General features: G+C 41.6%; 1 protein-coding gene across 3 annotated transcripts in view; it reads left to right on the forward strand.

Moving 5' to 3' along the window:
• Positions 1–24,483, forward strand: part of SENP7 (SUMO specific peptidase 7) — a 67,675-nt gene that overhangs the window by 36,336 nt on the left and 6,856 nt on the right. For all 3 annotated transcript variants that reach the window (XM_014524390.2, XM_025214811.1, XM_014524393.2), the window contains 11 exons: positions 1,319–1,352; positions 2,862–3,044; positions 3,738–3,997; positions 5,225–5,358; positions 7,133–7,249; positions 10,574–10,693; positions 12,396–12,488; positions 15,544–15,761; positions 16,150–16,202; positions 21,457–21,497; positions 21,761–21,829. In XM_014524390.2, the coding sequence (XP_014379876.1) occupies positions 1,319–1,352; positions 2,862–3,044; positions 3,738–3,997; positions 5,225–5,358; positions 7,133–7,249; positions 10,574–10,693; positions 12,396–12,488; positions 15,544–15,761; positions 16,150–16,202; positions 21,457–21,497; positions 21,761–21,829 (1,322 nt within the window). The remainder of the gene's footprint in view (positions 1–1,318; positions 1,353–2,861; positions 3,045–3,737; positions 3,998–5,224; positions 5,359–7,132; positions 7,250–10,573; positions 10,694–12,395; positions 12,489–15,543; positions 15,762–16,149; positions 16,203–21,456; positions 21,498–21,760; positions 21,830–24,483) is intronic.

Here is a 24,483-nt window from a genome sequence, read left to right on the forward strand (position 1 = left end):
CAAGATATACCCAAAGAGGCTCCAGGATCTACCTGTTGATTGGGATCCCTGGGTTGGTGACCACTGGAGTAGGGAGATAGAGGTGGAGGGTCAGACAGCAGCTGCGTTTCTGACCCTAACCCTGGGCTGGGGCCACAGTCGCATCAGTTGCCTGCCCCCTCCCCTCATACTTGAATCCATGACAGGGGGCTTGACACTGGATTCCTATTTTAAAACATCTGAGTTCGTTTTGGGAATCATGAGTAGGTGTTTGCACACCTAACTGCTACTATTGCATAGCATCCTGAAAAAGATCTCACAACACTATACAGTTCCATGACACCCTGCTTGACAATCAGTGCCCTAAAACTTACCATTTAAAGGTTCTCTTCTTTTCATAGCTTCAAAGAAAAGAGCACCAAAACTGCAGTATGGGAGATGCAGTAACTGACCTGCCATGTCATAGTAAATAGAAATTACACCACAGGCCAGGGACACTGTGAGGTCTTGGGTTTTCAGCAATTTCTTGACCCACTCAATATTCATCCCACAGTGAACCAACCCCCCCCCCCAGCTTTTGTTTGAGAAATTGTTCCATTTTAGTTTATGTAATCACAATTTGTAGCCTGCCTTTACTAATACAAAGAGCTGTTGGTAGCAAAAGCCAATAAAAATGCTTAAGTTCAGTGTCTCTCAATTTGGATGCAGTAAAAACCTGCCCAAATGCCTTTTCTGTTAGCTGACATGCTGTTGGGTCAACACATCAGTACAGATTTTGAGAATTTTATCTTAGAAAACAAGTTTTGTTTCTAGTCTTTAAGGTAGTGAGAGAAAAACAAGGCCAAGTATAGAGAATACTTTTAGTTTAAAATGACATCAGATATTTATTATAACTAACAAAAAAGCACCACCTTATGTTTGATAGTACAACTATTCTTAAATTGTTAAAATAAAACAAATGTTCACATCATTAAGTAAGGCTACATGGAGTTAAGCTTTTGTTTTTGTGTTTAGACCCCTACATAAAGTGATGTAGTTTCTAGAAGAGTTAGGTATTCATAGCTTCTACTGGTTAAATAGAGTTTAGAGATTGCTCAGCACCTTTGTAAATCAGGACACTATAATTAGGTCCTTCAGTATGGATTTAAGAGTCTAACATGAGTCTGCCTTGTCTGAATTTTTTGCCCAAGCTGTCAGAGAAAAAACCAAAATAGTCATTTTTAGCTTATTCAGCTGAGTGCATTTGGCAGCGTACAGGAAATAAATGAGGGCTTTTAAATTTGTTTTGAGAAATAATACTAAACACAGACTAATTTTTGTTGTTTTTTTGTCTTTTAAGTTCACTCCAAGGTACATTAACATCCCATTTCAAGGTAAGATGCTATATATTACTATATAACCTCTTAATAAATCCATTGCAGGACACTTGAAACATTTCTGTTTTGGCAGTTTCACATAAGAGTTCAGGTACTGAAAACTTAGTAGCTTTCAGTTATTTACTTTTTGTTGCTTATATGCTACAATGACAGATCCATTATGAATATAGGAATCTATATCGTAGCAACAGTTATACCTAATTTTAAATATGCAAGCACTTTCATTGAAATAAGTATGACTACTGAGGTGTTTGAATCTGTGCAGGATTTGGGCCTAAGCAAATGCCACTTTTGAAATGTTACAGAATTAAAGAAGATTTCTTAACCAGGGAATCATGAAGTGGTATTTTGGAATTAGGTCATTTTCATGGGTGGATCCAGGATTTTGAGAAGGGATATGTAGATGGACAACATCACATATAACATAACACACTTTTCTTCAGGTAAAAAGAAACTAAAAGCTTTACTAATATGCTAGGGGCCTGGGACTGTATTATTCAGTTGAAGATCAAAGCAAAAATTAACATACCTTTACTGGAGTGTATACTCATTTGCTAGATCATACATTAAGTTTAGAAAACGCAACAAACTAGACAGAAGTAATCAAAAAATATTGTTTTATTAGTCCTTTAGTCATTACAGTTAAATGTATATCTCTCACTCACATTCATAAAAGAAAATTTAGTCTTCTGGAGTATCTTGACACAGTGCATTCTTCACTGTCGGTCAGTTCCACATTTGATATAATGTTCACCTGAGTAACTGTTATCACACCAGAGTTAAGGTTTTTACCTAAGATTGTCTGCAGGGCTGTTAAAGAGAGAGAGAGATATTACCATGAATGGCTAACAGACACAGCAGAAGAAAGGATAACTTGATTAATGGAATATCTAGACCATTAAAAAGGCTAGAGGGTCATTAGCATCTGAGATTAGCAGAAATCAGACAGACTACCCTCAGACTGCCTCAGCTATGCCTTAATAAAAATGCTGCTGCCCCTTCCAGGCAGCTGGTTTTAAAGTTTAGGTGGAGCAGGAATCAAAGTGGGATACAACTCTGCTACTGCACCTGCCCTGGATCCTCCCTTGGTCATTTGTATTAGGTTAACAATTCACAACTAATAGAGATAAAACCGTAGTTTATAAAAATGTTAGTCTGTCTTTCTTAACTGACTGGTGAACTGATGGAAAGGAAGTGGATAGATTTACTGACAGAATTAAAGTTTAATATAATTGGCAGAGAATTAATGTAACTGAGGGAAAAAGAAGTTGGGGGGGGTTGCTGTTTTTTAATAACCCATGTGTGCACAGCTGTACTTTGGTATCACCTGGTAAAGGTAGACCTCTTGGGTAAGTGAAGAATTTATACTTTATACAGGTTGTACAAGTTTGATACAGTGACTTGAATGGAGGCTGCAGTTGTAGCTTTAATTTACTAATCTGACTTCCATTTGTTTCAACCTTAATGTGCAATTGCTATAGTGAGTGTGTATCTTGTTTCCTACAGTGGCTTTTAATAAGATCATAGAATTGTCAGTGGATACTGTCCACCTAAGAAAATTTGGCTTGTGGAGGAGTACTGATGACTCTCACTCTGAAAAGAGTAAAAATCTCATTCTCCTTTGGCTGTCTGCAGACTGTGTGGAACAGATTAAAACCCAACTAGGAACATCTGTTTCAAGGAAGCCATGTAAGTATGATAGAACTATCAATGCCCCCTTTTAGACATTTATGAAATTATGGGAGAAGAACCATCACTATAGAAACTTTTTGAGGGAATGATTTAGCTGATGTAAAAGCTTCTGACTCCTGAGTCACATGAGTGTTGTTACAATAGAAAGGAAGCCAGTGATGAAGATGTCAGAGACATTCTCTCTCAAGACTAACCTGAGTTTACAATATTGTGACCCACAAATGTAACACTGGACATGTGTTATTACTGAAACTGTACTGGCAGTTTTGTCTCACAAAGTTTAGGACAAACTTAACTCTTAAATATACTTGGAGAGAAATTGGAGAGAAAATGTAAAGTAAGCATTGTCTTTTACAAGAAGCGTGGGGATTGTGTAATATGAGATGCACAGGAATTTGTGGTCACCTGGGAGTTTTGTTTACAACCATCACCGACATTACGAATTGTGACAATAGGAATTGTGAGTCTAAATTCTCAACATAATTCTATATATCTTAGTCTAATTTATTTTGAAGTACTTCTGTTTAAAGGTAATACATAAGGGTTTCCTATTAAGCTTTTATGCTTAGCTGCTTTGTAAAGGGGACATTCAGGAATCTGTGCTGGGGTCTTACAGACTCTACAGTTCTTACTTCTGTTCCACCATTCATGGCTGATCTGCATTAATGTTCTGCCCTTTTTCCTTCACAGCCAAGGCCGATGAATTCCTATTTCTTGAACTATTACAACCATTAATGGAACAAGAACAAATTAAGCTGAATGAGTTGATTGCAGAAGTGAGCAAGAAAAACCGGGCACCCGATCTCTCTGACTTGTTGTCTTCGAAGCAGGTGTTACCTTTGTTTAAGGACCTGTCCCCTGAAGACAGCTCTTTTATGAAATATCACCATACCTTGTTTCAGCAGCAGTTGAAGGAGAGTGCCTCAGTTCTGCCTGACCCTGTGCCTCAGGTAAGTACGTGACCATCACTTGGTTCATTGGAGCTGCATCACTTGGCATTAGAGAAATCAAGTCAGTTTCCCTTGTGCACAATAAATAAACTATGGCGGTGTACTGTGTAGCTAAAAGTCTATAATGTTTGTTTGTTTACCCCCCTAAATGGGGCAACATATACATGAAGTGCTAGATAGTACCCCATGTTAGTACATAGGAGGAGAGTTCCAAGAGGCCTTTCACACATCCCCTGGGCAGGAGCCCACTATCATCATAAGTCCTGAACAGAAACTAACCCATTCCCTCCTACTCCCTCCAGGACTGCAGGTGGCTTCAGGAGAGAATCAGAGGAGATAGATGCTTATATTTCCACCCATTACTGCAATCTCCTGAGCTAGCTAAGAACAATAAAAGGAGGGCACTGCTCACTGTAAGGAACAATACATCTTGTCTGTTCCCTGTGGGCTCAGAAGGTCTAGTTCAGACTGTACAGCCCTCCAGTGATCTTATGGAAACAGATAGTGGGTTCATTGTACAGCCTGCTCCTATGTATAAAATTCTCAACAATTAGTTTCATAATCGGAAAGACATGTTCTAGTCAGTAGCCCTTTGGTACCCAGAGGCAGAGGTTTGCCTGATTTGTGAGACTGGAAAATCTGACACGTCATCTATTTTGCTCACAGATCTCATACCAGCTTTTTTCCAGACATAAGAAATAACTGCTGCTTTCACCAAATCCAGTGGTAACTCAGCACATCTGCTGTGGTAGCTCTATCCTTTTCATCTCCTTTTCTCCGCCAAAAACTAAGATTAGGGGACCCATGTCACATGACTGACTGACATCTGCAAACTGTCCTGAAGAGATGCGCTTTGTATAAGTGGGAAGTAACTACCACGTTTTTTCACATACACACACCTCCAAATATAATACACACCTTGTTTTTGAAGGCAACGGTGTGTGTTGTAGATGCAAGAAAATCCAGTATTATTATTGGTGTTGTTCTATCTGACTTCTTTAGTTGATCAGTGGTACACACATATACCTTCTAATTCTTGCAAGCGAAAAATTGTGAATTTTCCCAGCCAGCAAATACAGCTAGTGACAGCATATGTTCCATATTGTAAATGATTATTCATCAAAAATAGCAAAGTAGGTTTGTGCAGGCCATAGGTTTATTATCAGCCTCCTGCAGTGTGTGCAATTGTGTATAAAGATGATTTTTGTTTGTTTGTTTTTATGGCAGGAATCTAAAGTAAATGCAGCCAAGCCCAATTATGCTGTTTTGCATAAGCAGAATAATGGTCACTATGCCATTTCTCTGTCATCTAAGTCAGATGATAAATGGAAAGAAATAAGAGAAACCGGACCAGTTGAGAAGTATGTATGTTCTGTTTAAGTAAGCAGTTATGAAAAGGCCTCTGATTTTTAGAAGAAAAGTACTGGTTTAAGTAATATTTGTACATTAGTTGGAGATCTCTGCAGAAGAGCTACTGTGGAAAGATAAAATATTTCTATTCTAAGTTAACATGAAATGCACGTGGTTGTAATCTGTGCCAATAAATAAGAAGTAATGTGTGTATATCCCATGTGGGGATTTTAAGATCTTCTAATTAAGAGAGAGAGAATACTTGTATTAAGGGCTCAGTCCCTATCATTGCCAGATTCTCACTGATTTTCTGAGAGTACCATTTGTGTCCAACTCATCCCTTTAACAATGAACTGCTATTATGTCATGTTTAAACTGTTCAGCTGCAAAAATGCCAAGTTTGGAGTCTCATAATTTATCTCAGGGCATTCTTGGAAGAGTATAAAGCAGTTGTAAAATGAGGAAAAAAATATTATGTAATGTAGCAAGATATTGGAGTATATGCCTGGCACTGATACTGCTGCTATACCTAGGTTGCTATATCTGTCTCTTACTCCTGCTTTATAATTGCGTGCAAACCAGAAAATGAATAGATTCAGGGGTTTTTCCTCTTATTTTTGGAACTTGTCAGTGTCAGTCACTACATGTTATTGATTCCCATTTTATGTTGTCATAATACTTGTCATGTCTTAGTAGAAAGACAAACAGAAGCATTGCAGTTTTGGGAATAAAGTATTAACAAAATCCCGAGTGTTTTAATTACAGTTCTTATGAAAGCACAAAGATTGAACAAATGTGCTCTCATTCTTTGAATGTGACCGTTTTAATTCTACATTTCCTATTCCTCTTATTTTTTCATTCTTTTGCAACTTATTGCTAAATCCTGCATGTTGTATAGATCACAAAAGTCTTAGGTATATATTTTGGAATCTTAGAAATGGTTAATATGTTAGCTCAAAAAAATGAAGAAAGAGGAAGTGACTTGTGAGATCTTAATAAAGCGGAGATGTAATGGTAACAATGGAGAAGAGGGAGCCAGGATAATTAGATAAGTTGAATAATTCAGCTCTGCTGAGCATGTAAATACATTTGCCTGAACTAACACAGTCCATAAACACTTGTATCTAGATCAGTGATTCTTAAAGCACTCCAGGGTGCCTTGAGATCCATTCAAGGATGCCATTTGCTTTCACACAATGGTAGTACCACTAGGTGTGCAAACATGATTCCCAAGATAAACCCCAATGGCATTTATACACGTGCTCCAGGAGGGTGGTGGTGGTGGGACGGGGGAGGGGCTGGTGCTTTAATTAGAGCGGCTCCAAGAACTGCTCTAATTAAAGCACCTGCAACATCACACGTATCAGCATCTCCACACAGAAAAATGGTGGCAGGGACGCTTCATTAATGTTTGTTGAATCAGCTCCATGCTCTGTAATTACAACATGTCAGAGCAGCCTCTATGCATGTGTATAGTTGCCCAGAGTTTTCACATAGGAATGCATAGTGTTAAAAACATTCTGACTTGTTTTGGTCTGCCTGAGCTCTCAACAACAGAAGAATTGCTCTGTTACTTTTTGTGGTCAAAAAGAGTGAAGCCTAAGAGCTAGCATTTTCCAAGAGGCGCCTTTGAATTTAAAAATGTTGAGAACCACTGGTCTAGGTAATGAACATAATTTTTCTTGGCAGTTTTCACCACCTTCTGACCTTCAGCAAATATGAATTCTTTGTCAGTTGCCTGTTAGAATCACAGTACATCATGTTAATATCACTTTTGCTTTCCAGTTTGATTGTTTATCCTCCTCCACCTGCCAAAGGAGGACTGGGAGTCACGAAAGAGGATCTTAAGTGTTTAGAGTATGGAGAATTCCTCAATGATGTCATCATTGACTTCTATCTGAAGTAAGTAATAGAAGGGAATAAATATGTTTCATTCTTGGATGGATTGGGCTTTTTTTTTTGATGAGTAGTTAAATAGTTCATGAGCAGTTACAAAAGAGGAAAGAGGTAATCTAGTTGTATCTCTGGCAGTTATTTTTAGCCTCATTGTATTCCCAGTAGTGTCAGTTGGCTGAGTTTCATTCTTCATGACTCCCTTGAGATACTGTTATATATGCTAGGTAGAGCCGAGTGAAATAATCATTGCATGCGTATTAAACATGGAGCCGTCCATAGAACAGTGGGTACAATGGTGGAGGAGAGACTTTCAAGGCACACAGGGAAGTTAAATGTCCAACTGCCATTGACCTTCAGTGGAAGTTAGGTGCCTGAATTTTCTTGGTGTCATTGGGTGCTTGTACATGCGATTGGGGTATGGTTCTCCCTAAATTGAAATGGTGGGTTTTTAAACTGCACCATTAAAAATCCACCATTTCAATTTAGGGACTTCCATGACGTCACAGTGTGTCACAGTCCCCCATCAGCTCACCCACCTACCCCTTCCTCCTGCCTCTGCAGGCTCCACCAGAAGAAAAAAAAAAGCGATGAGTGGACTGATCCTCTTTTTTCCCCCCACCCCAGAACCTACCTGCCCCTGTGGAGGGCGAGCTGCCGGCGGGCTGAGTGGTGCCTGAGCTGTGGGGGCCCCCAGTCCTTCCCTCTGCAGTGGCAATGCCCCCCAGGCAGTACTCATCTGCTAGCACCCTGCCTGGGCAGTCCTGGGGGGCACTGCCACCACCAAGGGAAGCACCAGACTCCACACAATTCGGGGGCTGTGCAACCCAGCAGCAGCTCATGCGGGCAGGCTCGACTGAATTAAAAAAAAAAGAAAAAAGCGGCAAGGAGCCTGATCTTTTATCTTTTTTTTTTTTTCTCGTTTTCTCAGAGCCTGCCTGGGCTGCACAGGGCCCAGTGCTTCCCTCTGCTGCGGTGGCACCCCCAGGGCAGCACCTGCCTACTAGCCGCCCACCCAGGTGGTCCCAGTGGGTGCCACAACCACAGAGGGAAGCACCAGGTCCTTCATAGCTCAGGCAGGCAGGTTCTGGGAGAAAAAAAAAAATCAGGCTCTTCGCTACTTCTTTCTTTTTTTCTTCTTCAGTCGAGCCTGCCCGCGTGAGCTGCCAGTGGGTCGCGCAGCCCCTGAGCTACGCAGGACCTGGTGCTTCCCTCCACACTGGCAGCGCCCCCTGGGACCACCCAGGCAGGGTGCTAATGGGTGGCTGCTGCCTGGGGGGTGCCACCAACATGGAGGGAAGGACTGGGGTCTCCCGCAGCTCAGACCACTTGGCCTGCTGGCAGCTCGCCTCCCAGCCATGGGAGATGAAGGTAGGCTTTGGTGCCCCATGCACTGTCCCCACCACCTTCCCGCCACCTGGGACTGCCCAGGAACAGGCTGGCTTGTCCCTGGGACAGAGTGGCAAGGCAGCAGGAGTGTGCTGGCAGCCAGAGAAGGCATCAGAGACAGTGCATAAGGAACTGGAAGCCTGCTGAATCCAATCCTGCATGCTCCTATGGGATGCTCCATCCGCCCCACCATTGCAGCATTCATGATCCATGCCTGGTACCTCGAGGTATGTAAAAAAAAAAAAAACCATTTAAAACTGTGTCTATGGCCAAATTGCTGATTCTCCGAATTGGCCGCCATCAAATCTTCAGATTTGGATTCGGCCAAATTGAATTGGGGACAGTGATCCGAATTAACAGATCAAATTATTGTCCCTGATTCGGGCCTAATCTGAGTCTGAATCGAATACAGCCCGTTTTGCACACCCCTACTGGCAATACAGGACTGCATTGCAGAAGCTGTCAAAAGTTGGATGTTTCAAGAAGCTAGATGCTTAGGAGGCTTGTGGAGAGAGGGAACTGTTGGGGATTTGGAATGGTAGTCTGGCATTGTGAGATAAACATGTTAAGTGGATCAATATAAATAAACTTCTGCATACTCGATTTAACTTTTTAGCTTTAGAAGTGAAGAAAATAAGTTTTGCATTTACCCAGAGTATATATTTAACTGTCACATAAAAAGGCTCAGTAAGCACAGAGTGCCATCAGAGCTGTGGTACTAGCAGCCCCCAAACTTCCTAGCTATCTTCATTTTCAAGGCTTCTCATCACTTTCAGAACTACTGTTGACAGTGATGAGAAATAGCAGCCATGAAACTATCTTTCTCCCACTGTTTTCAAGTCTTCTAATAAATGTCCTTTGACAGCTGCCCCCAATTCCGTGTTTCTGGTGCGGTTAAGCAAAATACAGTTAGTATAATAATATAGACTAGTCAACAACCTTAATTCCAGCCCACGAAGGTTTGATTTGGAAGGGAGAGTGGGAGGAGAAAATGCCAATTTAAAGGGGCCTCATTAAAGCTGTGACTTAAAATCTCCTTGTCTTTGTCCTTACTGTCAAATTTGCCATTCCCTGATGGTGTTTGATATGTGTTTCAGCAGCACCCATTAAGCAGAGATGGGCACTGAGTAGAGAGAGGATTGGAGCAGCAAAGGATCAGTGGTTGGGGATCAGCAATCTGTGGTTGTTGCTGGGTCTTAAATACCCAGCCCAGTGCCCTAAAAGTTTGTCAACCTCTGAATTGTTACTATTGTAATTAAGATGCAGTTGATAAAGCACAGCGTGTAGACAGTGGGGATGAAAGATGATAGTCATTTAGGCAGTTTTTGCATTCAATTAATATTCACATAACTGACGTTTCCTACAAAGTAAGTAACAGGCAACAAATGGGGACTGGCATTGTGCTATGCAGTCAAGTAACTTATGTACATACCTGATGTAGATGTAAGCAAAGTAGCAAAATAATTAACAGGTTGAACATCTAACTTGTAACTTTGAGGTTTCTTAATGAATAACCCATTGAGGTGAATGGTATGATTTACACTACTGACCTTTTGTTTCACACACTACAAACTCAGGAAGGTAACACTGCATTGGTGTTCATATTTAAAATTTTCAAGCTTATCTTAATTATGTTTCTAGTTCTTGCAACTATTTAAAAAAAAGTTGACTCTGGAGCACAAATCTCAAGGCTAAGATTGGCTTCTATGTAGCTGTGTTCACATTAACTGGTTGACGTGTACATATTACAATGATTGCTATCTATACACATACGTAAAATTACACAGAAAAGTTTGGTATGGTTAGCAGCTGTGTGAAGGTAACTGGCTTCTAGGTTAAAGTAGCAGTGGTGTCCTTTAATTTTTATAAATGATGATTTTTTTCAGGGAGAACGTGGCTTCTACACAAGAAGTAAATATATGTCTTTTTTCATTTCTTTTCTAGATACCTTTTATTGGAGAAAGCACCAAAACATCTTGCTGAGCGCTCACATGTTTTTAGTAGCTTCTTCTATAAGTGCCTGACCAGGAGAGAGAAAAACTCTGAGAAAGATCCAAAGCTTTCGTAAGTTCACTTCCAGATGCCATAACATTACTGTTCCAAACTAAACTATTTGTTACGTATACGCAAAGTACTGAAGGAGGCGGTCTTAATTTAGGGGTTGAGGTGGGAAGGGAGGACAGAAATGATGGGATGTCATACAACACAGATTCATAATGAAGCAGTATTCAAAGACTGGTGCTTTTCCTGGATCCCTCATACTTTCCATAAAATGTCCTTTGGCTTGTAGCATTCCAAATGCTTTTAGGTCTTCCAGATATGTTGTCAGAAACAATACAGGATAGTAGTCTTTTAATTAAAGTTTTTCTATGATTAGGGTTTGATATAAATACAAACTAATGTAGAACTGTTACTGACTCTCTTTTTATTTGAATCTGGATTTTGGGCAATTGCCTTCACTACATTTTCATTCCCGTTCTTCCGAACATTCATGCAATTGTACAGGGAAAGGGGAGGCCTTTAGGGTTTGTATTGTTCCTTTGAAGTGTAGGCTTAGCACATGTAGCACTCTTTCTTATTTATGAAGCTTATATGATGATCACAGATTGCTGTCCTGTTTTATGTAAGTGGAATGACTCATTTTGCATTGGTTGACTTCATTAGTTGTGCACCATTCTTAGGAGTCCCTGCTTGACTTCTGTGTAGTGGTATTCATTCCCAGCACCCATGGATATGGGCAAGTGTGTGGGTGGCAAGGTGGCCACTTAGTGATGGCAGAAACTGGCTGGGATGATGTAGTTGGGGATGGTCCTGCTTTGAGCAGAGGGTTGGCCTGGATGACCTCCTGAGGTCCCTTCTAGCCCTAATTTTTTATGAGACTATGCCTTCTCCCCTGTAGGTGAGTGTGCATCACAGGTACACCAAAATTGGAAGGTTTCACTAGCAGCACCAGTTGCGTTGCCACACACCCCCTTGGTAACCTTGGGCTCCTATACACATGCAGGGAGTCTGCTCCAACGCACTGTAATTCCAGTGCGTTGGAGCATGGAAAATAACGCGCTCCAGCAACCCCCAGGGTCATGAGTATCAGTGTCCCTGTGCTGAAAAATGGCAGCAGGGTGCCTTAAACTAAAGGTGGTTCAATGAGCTTGAGTTCAAAGCGCCCCACCACCATTTTTCAGCTCAGGGGCACTGATGCACATGACGCTCTGGGTGCTCTTAATTAGCATGGCTCTCACAGCTACGCTAAGCACCCCCCCCTCCAAATACTTTCTGGAGCACATGTATAAACACCCCTTGTGCCTTCAACCAAGGCTATGGAAGATGGAGTTCTCCTGTGCCTTGCTCTAATTCCTTCTTCCCACAGGATAGTCTTTTTCTGTTAACAGCTATTGCTCCCTTTTCACTATGAATAGTTAGTACTTAGGTTAAGAGGACTTTTTTTTATTCCCAAACAAATTTTTATTTTGTTACTTAGGGTCTTGGGGTGCTTCATATGAGGCCATCATATTCAGAAGGCCCACCTCTTGGGGTAGCTGTGACTACAAGCAGTGCCCATGCCTGCTACTTTATTGGCCTACAGGAAGGTCATAGAGAAAATTGAAGCACTTGTTACTCTGCCTTTGAGTTTATCTGATCTCTGAGTCTCCCTTCTTTAACTGGAGAGGGAGAATGTTTTTGCTTAGGCATAGGAAGCTGTAGAGTTGGCAACCATGTCACAGTACTTAATCCAAAGAACACACAATAATAATTGTTTTATTTTCAGGGCAGCACAGAGAAGACACAGAAGAGTAAAAACGTGGACTCGTCGTATAAACATCTTTACTAAAGATTATATCTTTGTTCCTGTGAATGAGGAGTAAGTATGACCCGCACACTTTTGAAACTGATTTGTTGAGGACCATTTTCTGGGACTTAAGAATTCATAGGCTTGAAATTTGCTCTGATTAAAAGTCTGAAATACCTGAAGGCCTGAACCATTTCCACTAAAAAAAAGAATACTGGACCAATGAACTAGTGAATACAGTAGAATCCAATTACTTATGAGCCATCAACAGTAGAAACCAATGTCACTAGAAAAGCTGGAGAATCTTGCTTCTTAGAAATGAGTGTATTTTGTGCGTATCGAGATAAAGATTCACCATTTCCAGTATATCAAGGACAACCATCACATCAGAACATTAGATAAAAGGTTATAATTGGTGCCATGATCCAAATGGGATCGTTTTTAGGTCTCGTTATCTGTCAGGACTAGAGTGCCTCTGGTTGATCAGTACAAACATTTCCAAGGACTGATTCTAACTTAACTGCTCAGGAAAAGTAGATTCTGATTTAAAAATTAAATAACGATCAGTCTTAATCATTGTGCTGAGCAAATAATTTAAAGTCCCTCAAAAATGTCATTTACAAGAAGAAGGGCATGCAAAAAGATATTTCTTTGTCTCCAATAAACTCTGTTTTGTGGACCTTTGCTTTACCAAAGCATAGATTTGATTTTAATTCTGTAAAAGTTCTCTTTGAATTTTTCTGTTCTTTCCAAGCAACTTCCTCTAGAATGTATTACATAATATTCACAGTAGCAGAGTCAGTGCTAGTGGATAGGCTTGATTCTCCATTTACTTTGGATGCATGTATCCACCATCATTCTGCATACAGAGCAGCTGCAGAATTATGTCATATAAATATCAGGTTGGGAGCATACCATATTCCAGATTTGATCTATTATTTTGTTGTCCTGTGGGGCCCGGCCAACTCTCAGGATCTTAAAATTGTGCTGTTAGACGGGAGGGTGTGACAGTTGTGTGCACGCACTCACGCACGCACGCATCAGTTAGGCGCATACACACACACTACCAACTCCGGCATATACACATCCAAGATTACCAGTCTAAGCACATGCACACCTATCACCAATTCAAGCACATACACACTATACACACCAAAAATTAGACAAAATCAGCTATTAATACACACATACCCAATACACATACACGGATCACTAATTTGTATATCATGCACACGATGATATATATATTTTCCAGTTCACACACACACCACGCACCTAAACATACACACAGGTGAGTTCCTAACTTGGGTGGTATGGTGTGTATGTGTGTGCTTGGGGTACCTAGGGTGCTTGGTGACTATGGGAGGGGGAATTGAGGGTCAAAGATTTCCTTAAGGAGGGAGATGGAGAGTGAAAGTGCCAGGAGTAAAAGTTGCTGGGGCCAGGATTAGAACCAGCAGACTGGAGGGGAAGCTGGGATTACTTAAATTCAAGTGGCCCTGGGGTTACTTGAGGTCACTGGGGCTTGGGGTTACTTAGGGTTAATGTGCCCCGGGGTTACTTGGGGTCACCTGGTGCCAGGGTAGAAGCAAGGGAAAAAGCCTGGTGGCAAGGGGGAGACAGCCAGGAAACAGACAGAAAGGTGGGAGATGGGGCTGGAAACTGAGAGGCAGAAAGCTGGGAGATAGCCGGGAAATCAAGGAGGAGGGTCGGGAGGTCAATAAGACAAAAACCCAACTCAGGGTTTCACAATAACAGGTTTATTAAACAGGCAACGCACTACACAGCCCCATGAAGCTATTGGTTCCCACATACGCGTGCACACAATTACGTACACACACACAATGGTAGCAGGAGAAAAAAAGGCTTGGTGGAGGGATTGAAGTCAAGGTGTGTAGGGACAGAGTCCAGATCCTTTGCTTGGGGAAGGAAAGTGGGTGATAGCTACCTATCCTAGGCTGTGAGATGATCCTTGATGGCCAGTCGGGGTCATCTCCAGCAAGGTGTTGTCCAGAGGGGGGTTGCCAGCAGGGCCTCTGGGTTTATAGGTGGTGTGGCGTGGTGCTGGTCCAGATGGAGGGGGCATCCCACTTGGTCTGTCTTCACTGCCCCCTTTTATAGGGGCAGACCTTCTATGACCCTAGTGGCAGGGGCATGCCCAGGCAAGGGTCAACCCCTGGTGTACTGAGCATGTGCACTCCAGGCTTGGACATGCAGTTTCAAGTGTCTGTCATGGTGGGTTGGCTGGTTTCTGCAGCAGTCTTTGTCTTCCAAATCTTGAGCCAGGGAGGGTCAATACAGGGTCATGGTTGGGTCATTTAGCTTATGGTCCAGTAATTGAGTTGATTATTCAGTAGAGGCCTGCTACCATTGTATCTCAAGCACCCTCATTCATTCCCATTCATTCAGGAACCAATTTACATGAGACTGGTTAGACATGAGTCATAGGTTATACCCGGGCAGAAGACACAAGATGGAGGCTTGACATACAAAATGGAAACTTGACATTACTTATGCTAACTTACACGTGTAGGCCTAAATCATATAGTATCAATTAAAAAAAAAAAAAGTAAAAATCGGTAAAACAGTATAAACATAATAATTATACAATATAAAACAGTGGATCAAAGAAGGAGAGAGAAAAAAAAACTTGCTACAAAAATGCTAAAGCTTATCCCATGTCTTAGCTCACTCTGTCTTAGCTTACTCATACTTATCTATAGGGAATAGAGAGGGAGAGAAAAAGTGAGAAATAGTTGGGGAAGGGAAGGAATGCATTTCAAAAGAAAAACAAAAAGAAAAACGGGGTTTTGCTACAATTTGATCCCTGCTCTTGATTGTCTGAGTAGGTGAGGGATGTTTGAAAATGAGAATCAGGCAGGAAAAATGCTTGACAAAGAATCGATGATAATTTTCTGTGCAGCTGTGGTGAGGTTCAAAAGTAGAAATATGTTATGAGGATTTGTATGTGATTGTATCCTTATAAATGAACATAGTAATGGTTGGAACTGATAAACAACTACCCTGTGTTCTCTATCACTTCACTGTTATAAAGGCTTTCTACAACTCTCTTGTATAGAATGCTGACCTTCCTGCCCTCTCCCCCCCACTTTCATTCTATGGACAGGTCTCACTGGTACCTTGCAGTTATTTGCTTTCCTGGGTTGGAAGCAGCTGTGTATGAAGATTGTCCGAACCAGTGCCTCCTACAGCCCCATATTAAGCAATCTTCACTTCATTCAAAAAAAGAGACAGAGGCTGTTAGAACCAGTAAAGTCCTGGTCTTTGGTGATAACTGCAAGGATGAAGAAGAACTGGATCTAAACAGCAGTCTGCATTTGAAAGGTAGTCATAAATAGAGATAATGGTAATGAAACTGTTACAGAGGTTCAGCCAAGAGAGAATTCTTAAAATGAGCTACATATGTTAGCAAAGAAAGTGCAATTCAGCACAAAACTTGTGTAATGGATTTTCTGGTGCAGTTGATTTTGCAGGTTACTATACATTATAAAGCTTATTCAGGAACAACATTGTGTCCTTGTACGTAAATGCAAATGGAATTTGAAATCAAAGGCATAATATGTCTACATGAATGTCACTGTACTGGGGCCTAGTTCTCATCAATGTTGATTTAAAAAGTTGATCCCCACAAAGACCAAGACATTCAAATATTGCACAATTCAAAAAGATAATACTTTCTTTTAACAACTTTTCATTTATTGTCTCATGCCAGATGGTGATCAGCAGACTACTTTGTCCTCTGCCTTGAATTCATATAATTCCAAAGTAAGTGTCTTTATATACTGGTAGAGGACTGTGAAGTCTTTATGAATCTTACTTACTTTATTATTGTTCTTTGCAAAGTAGGTTGATTGCAAAAACATGTGAATTATATGTAGTGAATAGAGAAATAACTTATATTAATACTTTTAATAGCTAAAACCTAGAACTTCTGGGGAGTTCAAAATACAGACAGGAATACCACACCGTAGTAAAGAACAAGCTTCAAGCTTTAGAAAGTTGTTCTACGAATGTTACAGAGGATGTTGATACTGAATGAGTGGCTATTAGAGATACAGAAAAGAAAGCTACCAAACAAAACAGGAAGAACTGATATAAGGATCAAGGAATGATTAGATTAAGGCTGTTGGAAAACTTTTGAGGTTTGTTGTGCAGCAACAATGTATTTACCTGTTTCCATTTAGGTTTCTTTTGGTGTCTTTGGGCAATATGCCTTGTAGTTGTGCAACAGGGTTGATTGTGTAGTTTTAGGAATAGTTTGGACAAGGAAGAACAACATGAAACAATTTTTTATATCGCAACAGCTCTGGTGGACAGGACACATAGTAAGTAGAGACCTACCTAAATTGGGTTCTTCATGGCCTGCTTGCAGCATGCAGAGCCACTTTTGTGGGCAATTCATGGTGGTCCTGCTCCTTGCTGCTGATTAACCAAGAGGTCCTGGAGGGACCTCCGCTCACCACTGGTTGGTGGACAGCTGCCCTTTATGCAGCCCCACCCCTCACTGCTGATTGATGGAGAGGCCCTGGTTGGGGAGGAGGTACAAGGAGCTAATCACCCTCTTGGCTGCTCTTGTTCATGCCACTCTGCCAACTGGTACCTTCCTCCTCCTCCATTAGGCTGTGAGGCCAGGCAGCAGTGGCCATGAGGACCGCTGGCTCCCACTGGGGACCCAGCATTTTATTTTTAGTAATTTTTTTTCCAGGTGATTCCACAGGAAATCACAGCAAATGCCATTTTTCATGGCAACTGTGGAAACCACTGTTTTTCACAGTTTCCATGAAAATCGCGAAAGCACCATTTAATTAGGTCCCTAATGCTAAGGATACCTGACATCACTCCTGAAACAGGTCCTATACTCCCGGTGGGCAAAAGAAGAAGAAATGTGACATTAATATCAGTACTTGGGTAACTTGAGCTCTGAATTGCTCCCCGTGGCACCATGATGTATGACAAGGTATTGATCATTTAGAGCAAATTCACCTCAATATAGAAGCAGCTGGCTGAGGGAGACAAAGGGAAAGAGCCAACATTACCAAGACCCACTCCTTCCCAGAACTATATGCCATGTGTGCCAGGTCAAATATGGATTTTGGATTGGCCTCTTCAGCCATCTCTGGACTCAATAATGACTCCCCTATCTAGTGGAAGACTGTCCTCATATAGAGGGACTGTCAATGACAGTAAGGAGAAAAGGACTTGTATGGGATGATTTGGATAAGGATGATCCTACTTTGAGAAGGGGGCTAGATTTAATGACCTCCAGATGTCTCTTCCAGACCTACTTTTCTACAGTTGTATGAACTGCCATCTGTCTTATATTGAGGAATATGATAAAAACCAAAAGAGGAACAAAGCATCTGATGAGTCACCACAAGAGTGTGTATATATAGGGGTTGGTGGAGAAAATGGAGCAGAATAGAAGCACTGAAAGCATGAAAGTGATTTACACAAGTATCAGTGTATTTGGGAAAAGAATACCTTATATGAATGAGTCTTGTAGATGATGGAACTTGAAGAATTTTGATTACAAGAGTTTACAGAAAGATGGAGAGAGTATTTTAGTGAACCGCTTAATGGTGGAATTGATAAAAGTGGGCAGCGAACAGCTATTTTTCCAGACACCTTAGGTCATTTGTGGAATAACCAGATTTTGAAGAGTTCTAAGAGGCAAACAGAATAGCAACTTCTCCCCATTGCTCCACACATACAAAACACCAGGTATTTGAAAATGTTCCCAATGTATTTTAAAAGCAAGAGGTGATTAGCTATGTCAAAGATTTCACAGGCTAACTGTCAGTTTAGACGTTTGAAAAAAATTGAAACAAATGAGGCATTTGCATGTCCAATTTTAGAGAGAGAGATGCACACACACATACAATGGATTGTAAAAACTCTTGTGTTATCTCATTCTTCGATATAGAATCCCTTTTTTGGTACTTTTTTATATCAACTTATCCCTTACACAGAGGAAAAAGTAGAATGTGTGTGTCCCAGAAAAAGCATCAGATATTTTGCATCAGATATTTTTAATTTGTCAAACACTTCAGAAGAGGGGATTATAACAAGAAGTCCTCTGAAACACAAAGAAATCATTTAGAATTCCTGATGTAATTACTATGATGGTACAACTGTGTTGTGGGCAGTTTAGAAATTAGAGTCCCTGGGGAGTGAAATATCTTTCCTGTTTGACATCTGGAAGGTATTATGGTAGAGAGGTACAGGTTGTAAAATATTATTTAATATGGGCACGGGTCAAGTGTAGCAGTATCAGTAACAATTTCCAGGCGAGGTGAATTTTAATGTAATGCACCATTTTTTTTGATGGCTTAATTTATTTATTTGGCTGTCATAAAGCAAAGAAGATACGGTCATTGATAAGCATCAATAACAAGTGAGGAAGTCTAAATCCTAGGAGCATTAATTATTAACGACTATTTGTTGAGGGAGAAAATTACAGTTGAGAGTGGGAATACGTCTAATTTTTCTCAGATTTTTTAGTTCCAAATAATTTTTGAGAAGAGACTGTGGTTAAAATAAATAAGGCCATTATACAAATTTTTATATAGATATACCACCAAAACATATACTGAGTAGGAAGAAATATAGAAGAATACTTTTAAAAATGAAGAATTGAGATAAGGTTTTGTGCCATTAAAGAACAATATTTTGGGAAGTTTTTAAGAAGGAACTACTGTTGGTCCTTGAAGAACAAAGTAGTGAAACGTAGAATAATGTCATTAAATTCCAGTGACTTCTGTGGACATAGCATTGTGGGTAGGGAGATGGAAGAAGGATGAGTCTCTTGTAAGGCCATTCCAGCAGTGTTTGATCTTGTGACTGACCAAGGGGAAGATGGTGGGGATAATACTGAGCAAGACCAAAGAGCTCTTAATGTAAATGACTGACAACTGATTGTTAATAGAAGGTGTTGTGGGCAGGTTGTTTGTGGACAAAGCACCCTTACAATCAGTAGAACCAAGGAAGTGTTGTTAGAGTAGTACATTTAATAGCTGGACCCTGTAAAACTTCAGTGTAGTTGAGTGTTTGTTTTCTCCACTGATGAATAAAGTATAATTTATTCATTATGAATACAATGAAGAGCAGAAAAAATATTTTTATTCAGGCTAGTAGATTTTCATGACTTTTGCAAAGTTGTAATCTCTGAATCTGAATTCATACTGTTTTTTGGTGGGATGATTGAAGTTCCTGATATTCGGGTTACTTTTCACTATAGCAGCTTCATTCTTGTCCAGCTGACCGCAAGCTGGAAGTGGTAGCTGTTGCCTTGTCTCTTAAAGATTGGTAGGGAGGCAGTAGAAATGGAAGATGCATGGAGGTAGTAGAAATGGAAGGTAAGCTGTTGAGTGAATCCACCCGGAGGAGCAAACAGCCCCTCCCCTCCCCATCCTCAAGCCCTCTCTTTCTTCTGTCCCATTTGTGACCCCTTTCCCTCTCCCCTGGGTTGCTAGGCTTTTGCTGCTGCAGTGATTAGAGGCCTTGGGAGAAAGACCTCTGCTGCTGTGATTAAACTTGATTCTAAACCTGCCCCATCAGCCAATCAGGAGGTATGTTGTCAGGGGGTGGGCAGGGGTACCACCATGTAGGCACAAAAACAGTGGGCTCTGCCACAATTGGGCCACAATATTAGTGAGCTGGGCACACAATTTACACCAGGCCATAGTTAGTTATAAGAAAGATTATGAGTTGCATTAGTGATTCCTAAATTCTTTGCACAAGCACTTTTTTGTACTTTTGAAAAGAGCCTGAGTGCTATAAATTAAGTACCTCAGAGCTTTTAACTCTATTATAGGATCATGACCTCTAGTTTGAGGACTGCTGGACTAAATTGAGAATCAATGTAATATGTGAACCAGTGCAATATATCTTGCTAGAGTAGTGGCGCTTACCCTATCCAGCCCTGCAGGCCAGATGAGTAGTTGCATCTTGTGCTTGAGGCCAGTCCGTGGGCTGGATTGCACACTGGCCAGACCCAGCTATGAAGCAGCCTCACATACTAACATGATCTAACATATAGGGTCATGTCATCTCTACATGCATCAGGAGACCCGCAGGCTATAGGTTGAGCACCACTCTTCTCAACCAGGGGTGCCCAATTCCCAACTCCTCCAGCCTGCAGGACTAACCATGGTGTGTGGGGAGCCCTGTGGAGTGTGACCCTGTGCACTTGATGAGGCACACATGGTGGGACCAGGCTTTATCCCAGCATGCAGAGAATGGCAGAGGGCGTTGGAGCCCAGTTCTAGCACATAGGGCCCTCCGGGCCCAATCCTGGCATGCAGGAGCCTCTCCAGCTCACAGACCAGCTCTGCACCCTTCATCTGGCCTGTGGGTCCAAAAATTTAAGCAGTGAGGAATAGAAGTCTTCTGAAGTCCGGCCAAGGACCTGGTCAGAACTAGCATTTGGACATAGGAACAAGGGGCCATGGCCTCTTCCTTCTTCAGGCACCAGACAATAGAAGTGACTTAATGTTGTGACTTGGAATGGGCTGGTGAGCAGAATTCAAGTTGACACTGACAGTCTTCCTTGCTAATGTTTTAGTGAAATGCATTGATGTTTATCTTGAATGTATCCTAAACATTTTGTTAGGTACAGGAAAAGCCAGGTCTTTCGGGCCCAAGTCATTTGCAACTCACTTTGCTTGCAGCAGGTTGCTGAAGGAAGGACGAGCCACTCAGCTGGATGCTGCAACTTATACTTTGAAGGCTGTCACTTACCCTCTCATCTGGAGCTTATCAGTGGGTTCCATAGAACTGATCGGATAAGCAGCACCAGGGCAAACAGTTGGAGCATCTCAGTGGTTCTATACAACCATTGCTGTGGCTACACTCGTGCCCAACTGGTTTGGGAGCCTGCATCTTTCCAGGGGAATAAGGAACCTGTGAAATTCAGATTCCACAATATTAACTTATTTCATCAGTTTTCAGTTGATGACAGTATTCAGTAATTTTGTGCCTTTTCTGGATATTGCTTGTAAATTGTAATATTTTTTTTCAGAGCTCCTTAAATGATTCCAACCCACAGAAAATTTGTAAAAGGTAGGTTTGTGCTTTCATAATGCATTAGCATTTAGATGTCTACACTCAATATATTAGGAGAATTACTTCAAGTCTTCATATCATAAAAATACCCATGAGCACACTCAGTTCAGACTTCCCCAGCTAGTCACTAATCTTCCTACTTGATATTACCACTGAAATTCAGTCACAAAGTTTTAAAACTCCTTTCTCATTCAAACTTTAATTAGACACTGCAAAATGAAATATGAGGTTGATTTTTTTTTCCTTTTCATTCTCTGCAGGCCTTGTATACTCATCTTAGATTCCTTGAAAGCAGGTTCCCTGCGTAGCACAGTTCAGATCCTGAGACAGTGAGTAACAATGGTTTGGGGTTTATTCTTTAGTTAGAAAAGGAACATTATGAAGGACATTTTAAGTCCAGCTTACAATTTGCAACTTTTCAAAGAATTTGTGTAAAACCAAAGTCCAATTGAAAAGTCTCCATGATTTATTTAAAAAAAATGAATGCATTGTTTTTTGTTCAGTCAAAAACATTTTTCTATGACATTTACAGTGTGGATGTAATAAATGGAAGTAAAACTGACAAGCCTTTTCATTGCCCATGCTAAATATAGTGCAGGGGTAGGCAACGTTTTTTGGCTGGAGTGCCAAAACCCCCCCACGATGCTTACCTTGGAAGGTGCCGGAGGGCCAGAAAAACAAAACAAGGGCAGGGGGTACATGGCAGGATGCTCTGCTTGTGCCCCTTGCCCCACACCCAAAGCCCCTGACCCCCAGCCCAGGTTCTGTGGCTATCAACAGCTACCCAGAACCTGGGCTTGCTGCAGCCAGGAGGCTTCAAACAGCTGCTGCCGCCCCAGCCCCGGCCCCTTTCCCAGCTGCTTCCCAGCCCCGGCCCCGGGGAGGCAGCAGATACCGGCGATGCTGCCCTTGCCACCGCTTCTGCAGAACAGCGCATGGAATTCAGCATGGCAGGGCACAGCGGGGGGCGCAGAAAGCTGCCTGCCTCTCCAAGCTCCCCACTGCCCTGGCCACACTTCTCCTGCAGGCGGGACAGCAGTGAGCAGCACAACCCTGCGTGCTGCCCACGGTGCTCCCATGCACACAGGGGAAGTGTGACCAGGGCAGCACGGAGCTTGCAGCAGCAGGCAGCTTCCCTGTGCAGCCCCTCTGTGCACTGCCACTCTGGGTTGCACACACTGTGCTCCTGGTCCTGCTGCCCTCTCCTGGGCCCTCCAGAGCGCATTGTGTGCAATCTGGAGCAGCAGTACACAGAGAGGCTGGTTGCAGCAGGACTTCCATCCTCCCAGCTGGTTGCTGGGAGCAGCCCAGGCTCCGTGACTACCAGCAGCTACTCAGAGCCTGGGCCAGCTGCAGCCAGAAGGCTACAAACAGCTGCTGCCTCCCTGCCCCAGCCCCAACACATGCTGAGGAAAATGGCTTCACGTGCCATGCTCAGCATGTTGCCGACCCCTGATATAGTGCATTAGGGGAAAAATTAATGGTAGAAGAAATAGCAGATTTTTCAAATTCTGTGTTTTAATAGTAGGAGTATTTTGTTAGTAACACAGATGAGAAGTTTCCTTTTTAAATCTGCAAGTGTTCTTTTTAAATGGCCAGTTTTTAAAAAGCGCTCACTTTTTTTGAGTGAATAATTGCCTTAGCGCAACATTGTATGCACAATTACATGATTATGTCCTTTTTGCAAGGAGTTGAAGTATGATACCAGATTTGGCTAGCTGAAAATTTGGCATACTGTTTTAATTGCATTAAAGCACAAATAAATAGCTTGGAAGGCAAGACTAAGAATATGTTTAGATTTTTTTTTTTATCTGTTAAGCATTGGAACGAAGTCTGCAAACTCAGTGTTCTTTATTGAAAGTACTGGGGGCTTGGAGGGGCAGAGGGAAGAATTGTATATGAGGTGATTGTGTTGAGTTGAAGTAGCTGTTTATGGCATGTTAGAATAGCAGCATTGCTACAAGTATCTCTGTAGAAGCTACAGATACAAATGACAGGGTTTTGTGTAATCTTGGATCGTGTCATTTCAACAGCAATATTGACACTGTATCTTTTCAGTAGTTTTGCACAGAACTAATTAATATAATGGCCCCCAAAATCTTTTTAAAATAGGCACCTTATTGACCGTATTAAATAGCTAGCTTGAAACTGGTTGTATTCACTTAAGCAAATAGAGCAAAAAGAAGATGACCTAGTGGCATGCACAGATTAATTCTCTGTGCAGTTTAAATCCTGGTCACACTGTTCTGGGATTGGTTCAGGGACAGTGAATTCTGTGATATCACCTTCCTGCTCTGGGCACACAAAGGACTTCCTAGATGCCAAAGATCTATTCATAGACAAGAAAAATCTTCCCACCATCAGACTCCTATTCAAGAGTAAATAGTCTGTGCTTTGGAATGCCCCTAGTCAGAGACCTCTAGGTTGTTGCTGCCAGGAGGAGTCTTCTAAGCATGTTTCTAGTAGAGCATAGCAGCAATAAGCCAGGGAGGGCCACAGGGAATTGGGAAGTAGTTTTAAATTAAATGCTCCTGCAGGGATGTGGGACCTGTGAGGTTTGAGACCTGAACACAGTACTGTGAATGGGGAGAGGCAAACCTCACTCCACATCACCAACGCTGGAGAAAATTCTTCTAAAGGAACCTTTGAACTTTCTCTTCACAGGTTCCCTTCCTGTCATGTTTCTTGTAGGAGATGGCAGTCAGGTCCACAGTAAATCAAATCCTACTTTAATCTGAACTCTGAATCCTTTCAGTTTATTGGTGTATTGCAGTTGCTGTCAGCAGGTAGCAGGGAAGCCTCCTTGTGGCTAGTCCAACACATCTGTAAATTACAACAATCCCTGAAGCATTGTGGATAAATAACAAAAGGGCTACTTGCAAGCTGTAAAGCTATAGTGTATACCATATATACTGGTATGCTACCAACATGAAGTTAATGTAAATTCTGTTAGTTTTATGGTTAACATAGCAAGATGCTGGTT

This window comes from Alligator sinensis, unplaced genomic scaffold (assembly GCF_000455745.1).
Source record: "Alligator sinensis unplaced genomic scaffold, ASM45574v1 scaffold1286_1, whole genome shotgun sequence".
NCBI lineage: Eukaryota > Metazoa > Chordata > Crocodylia > Alligatoridae > Alligator > Alligator sinensis.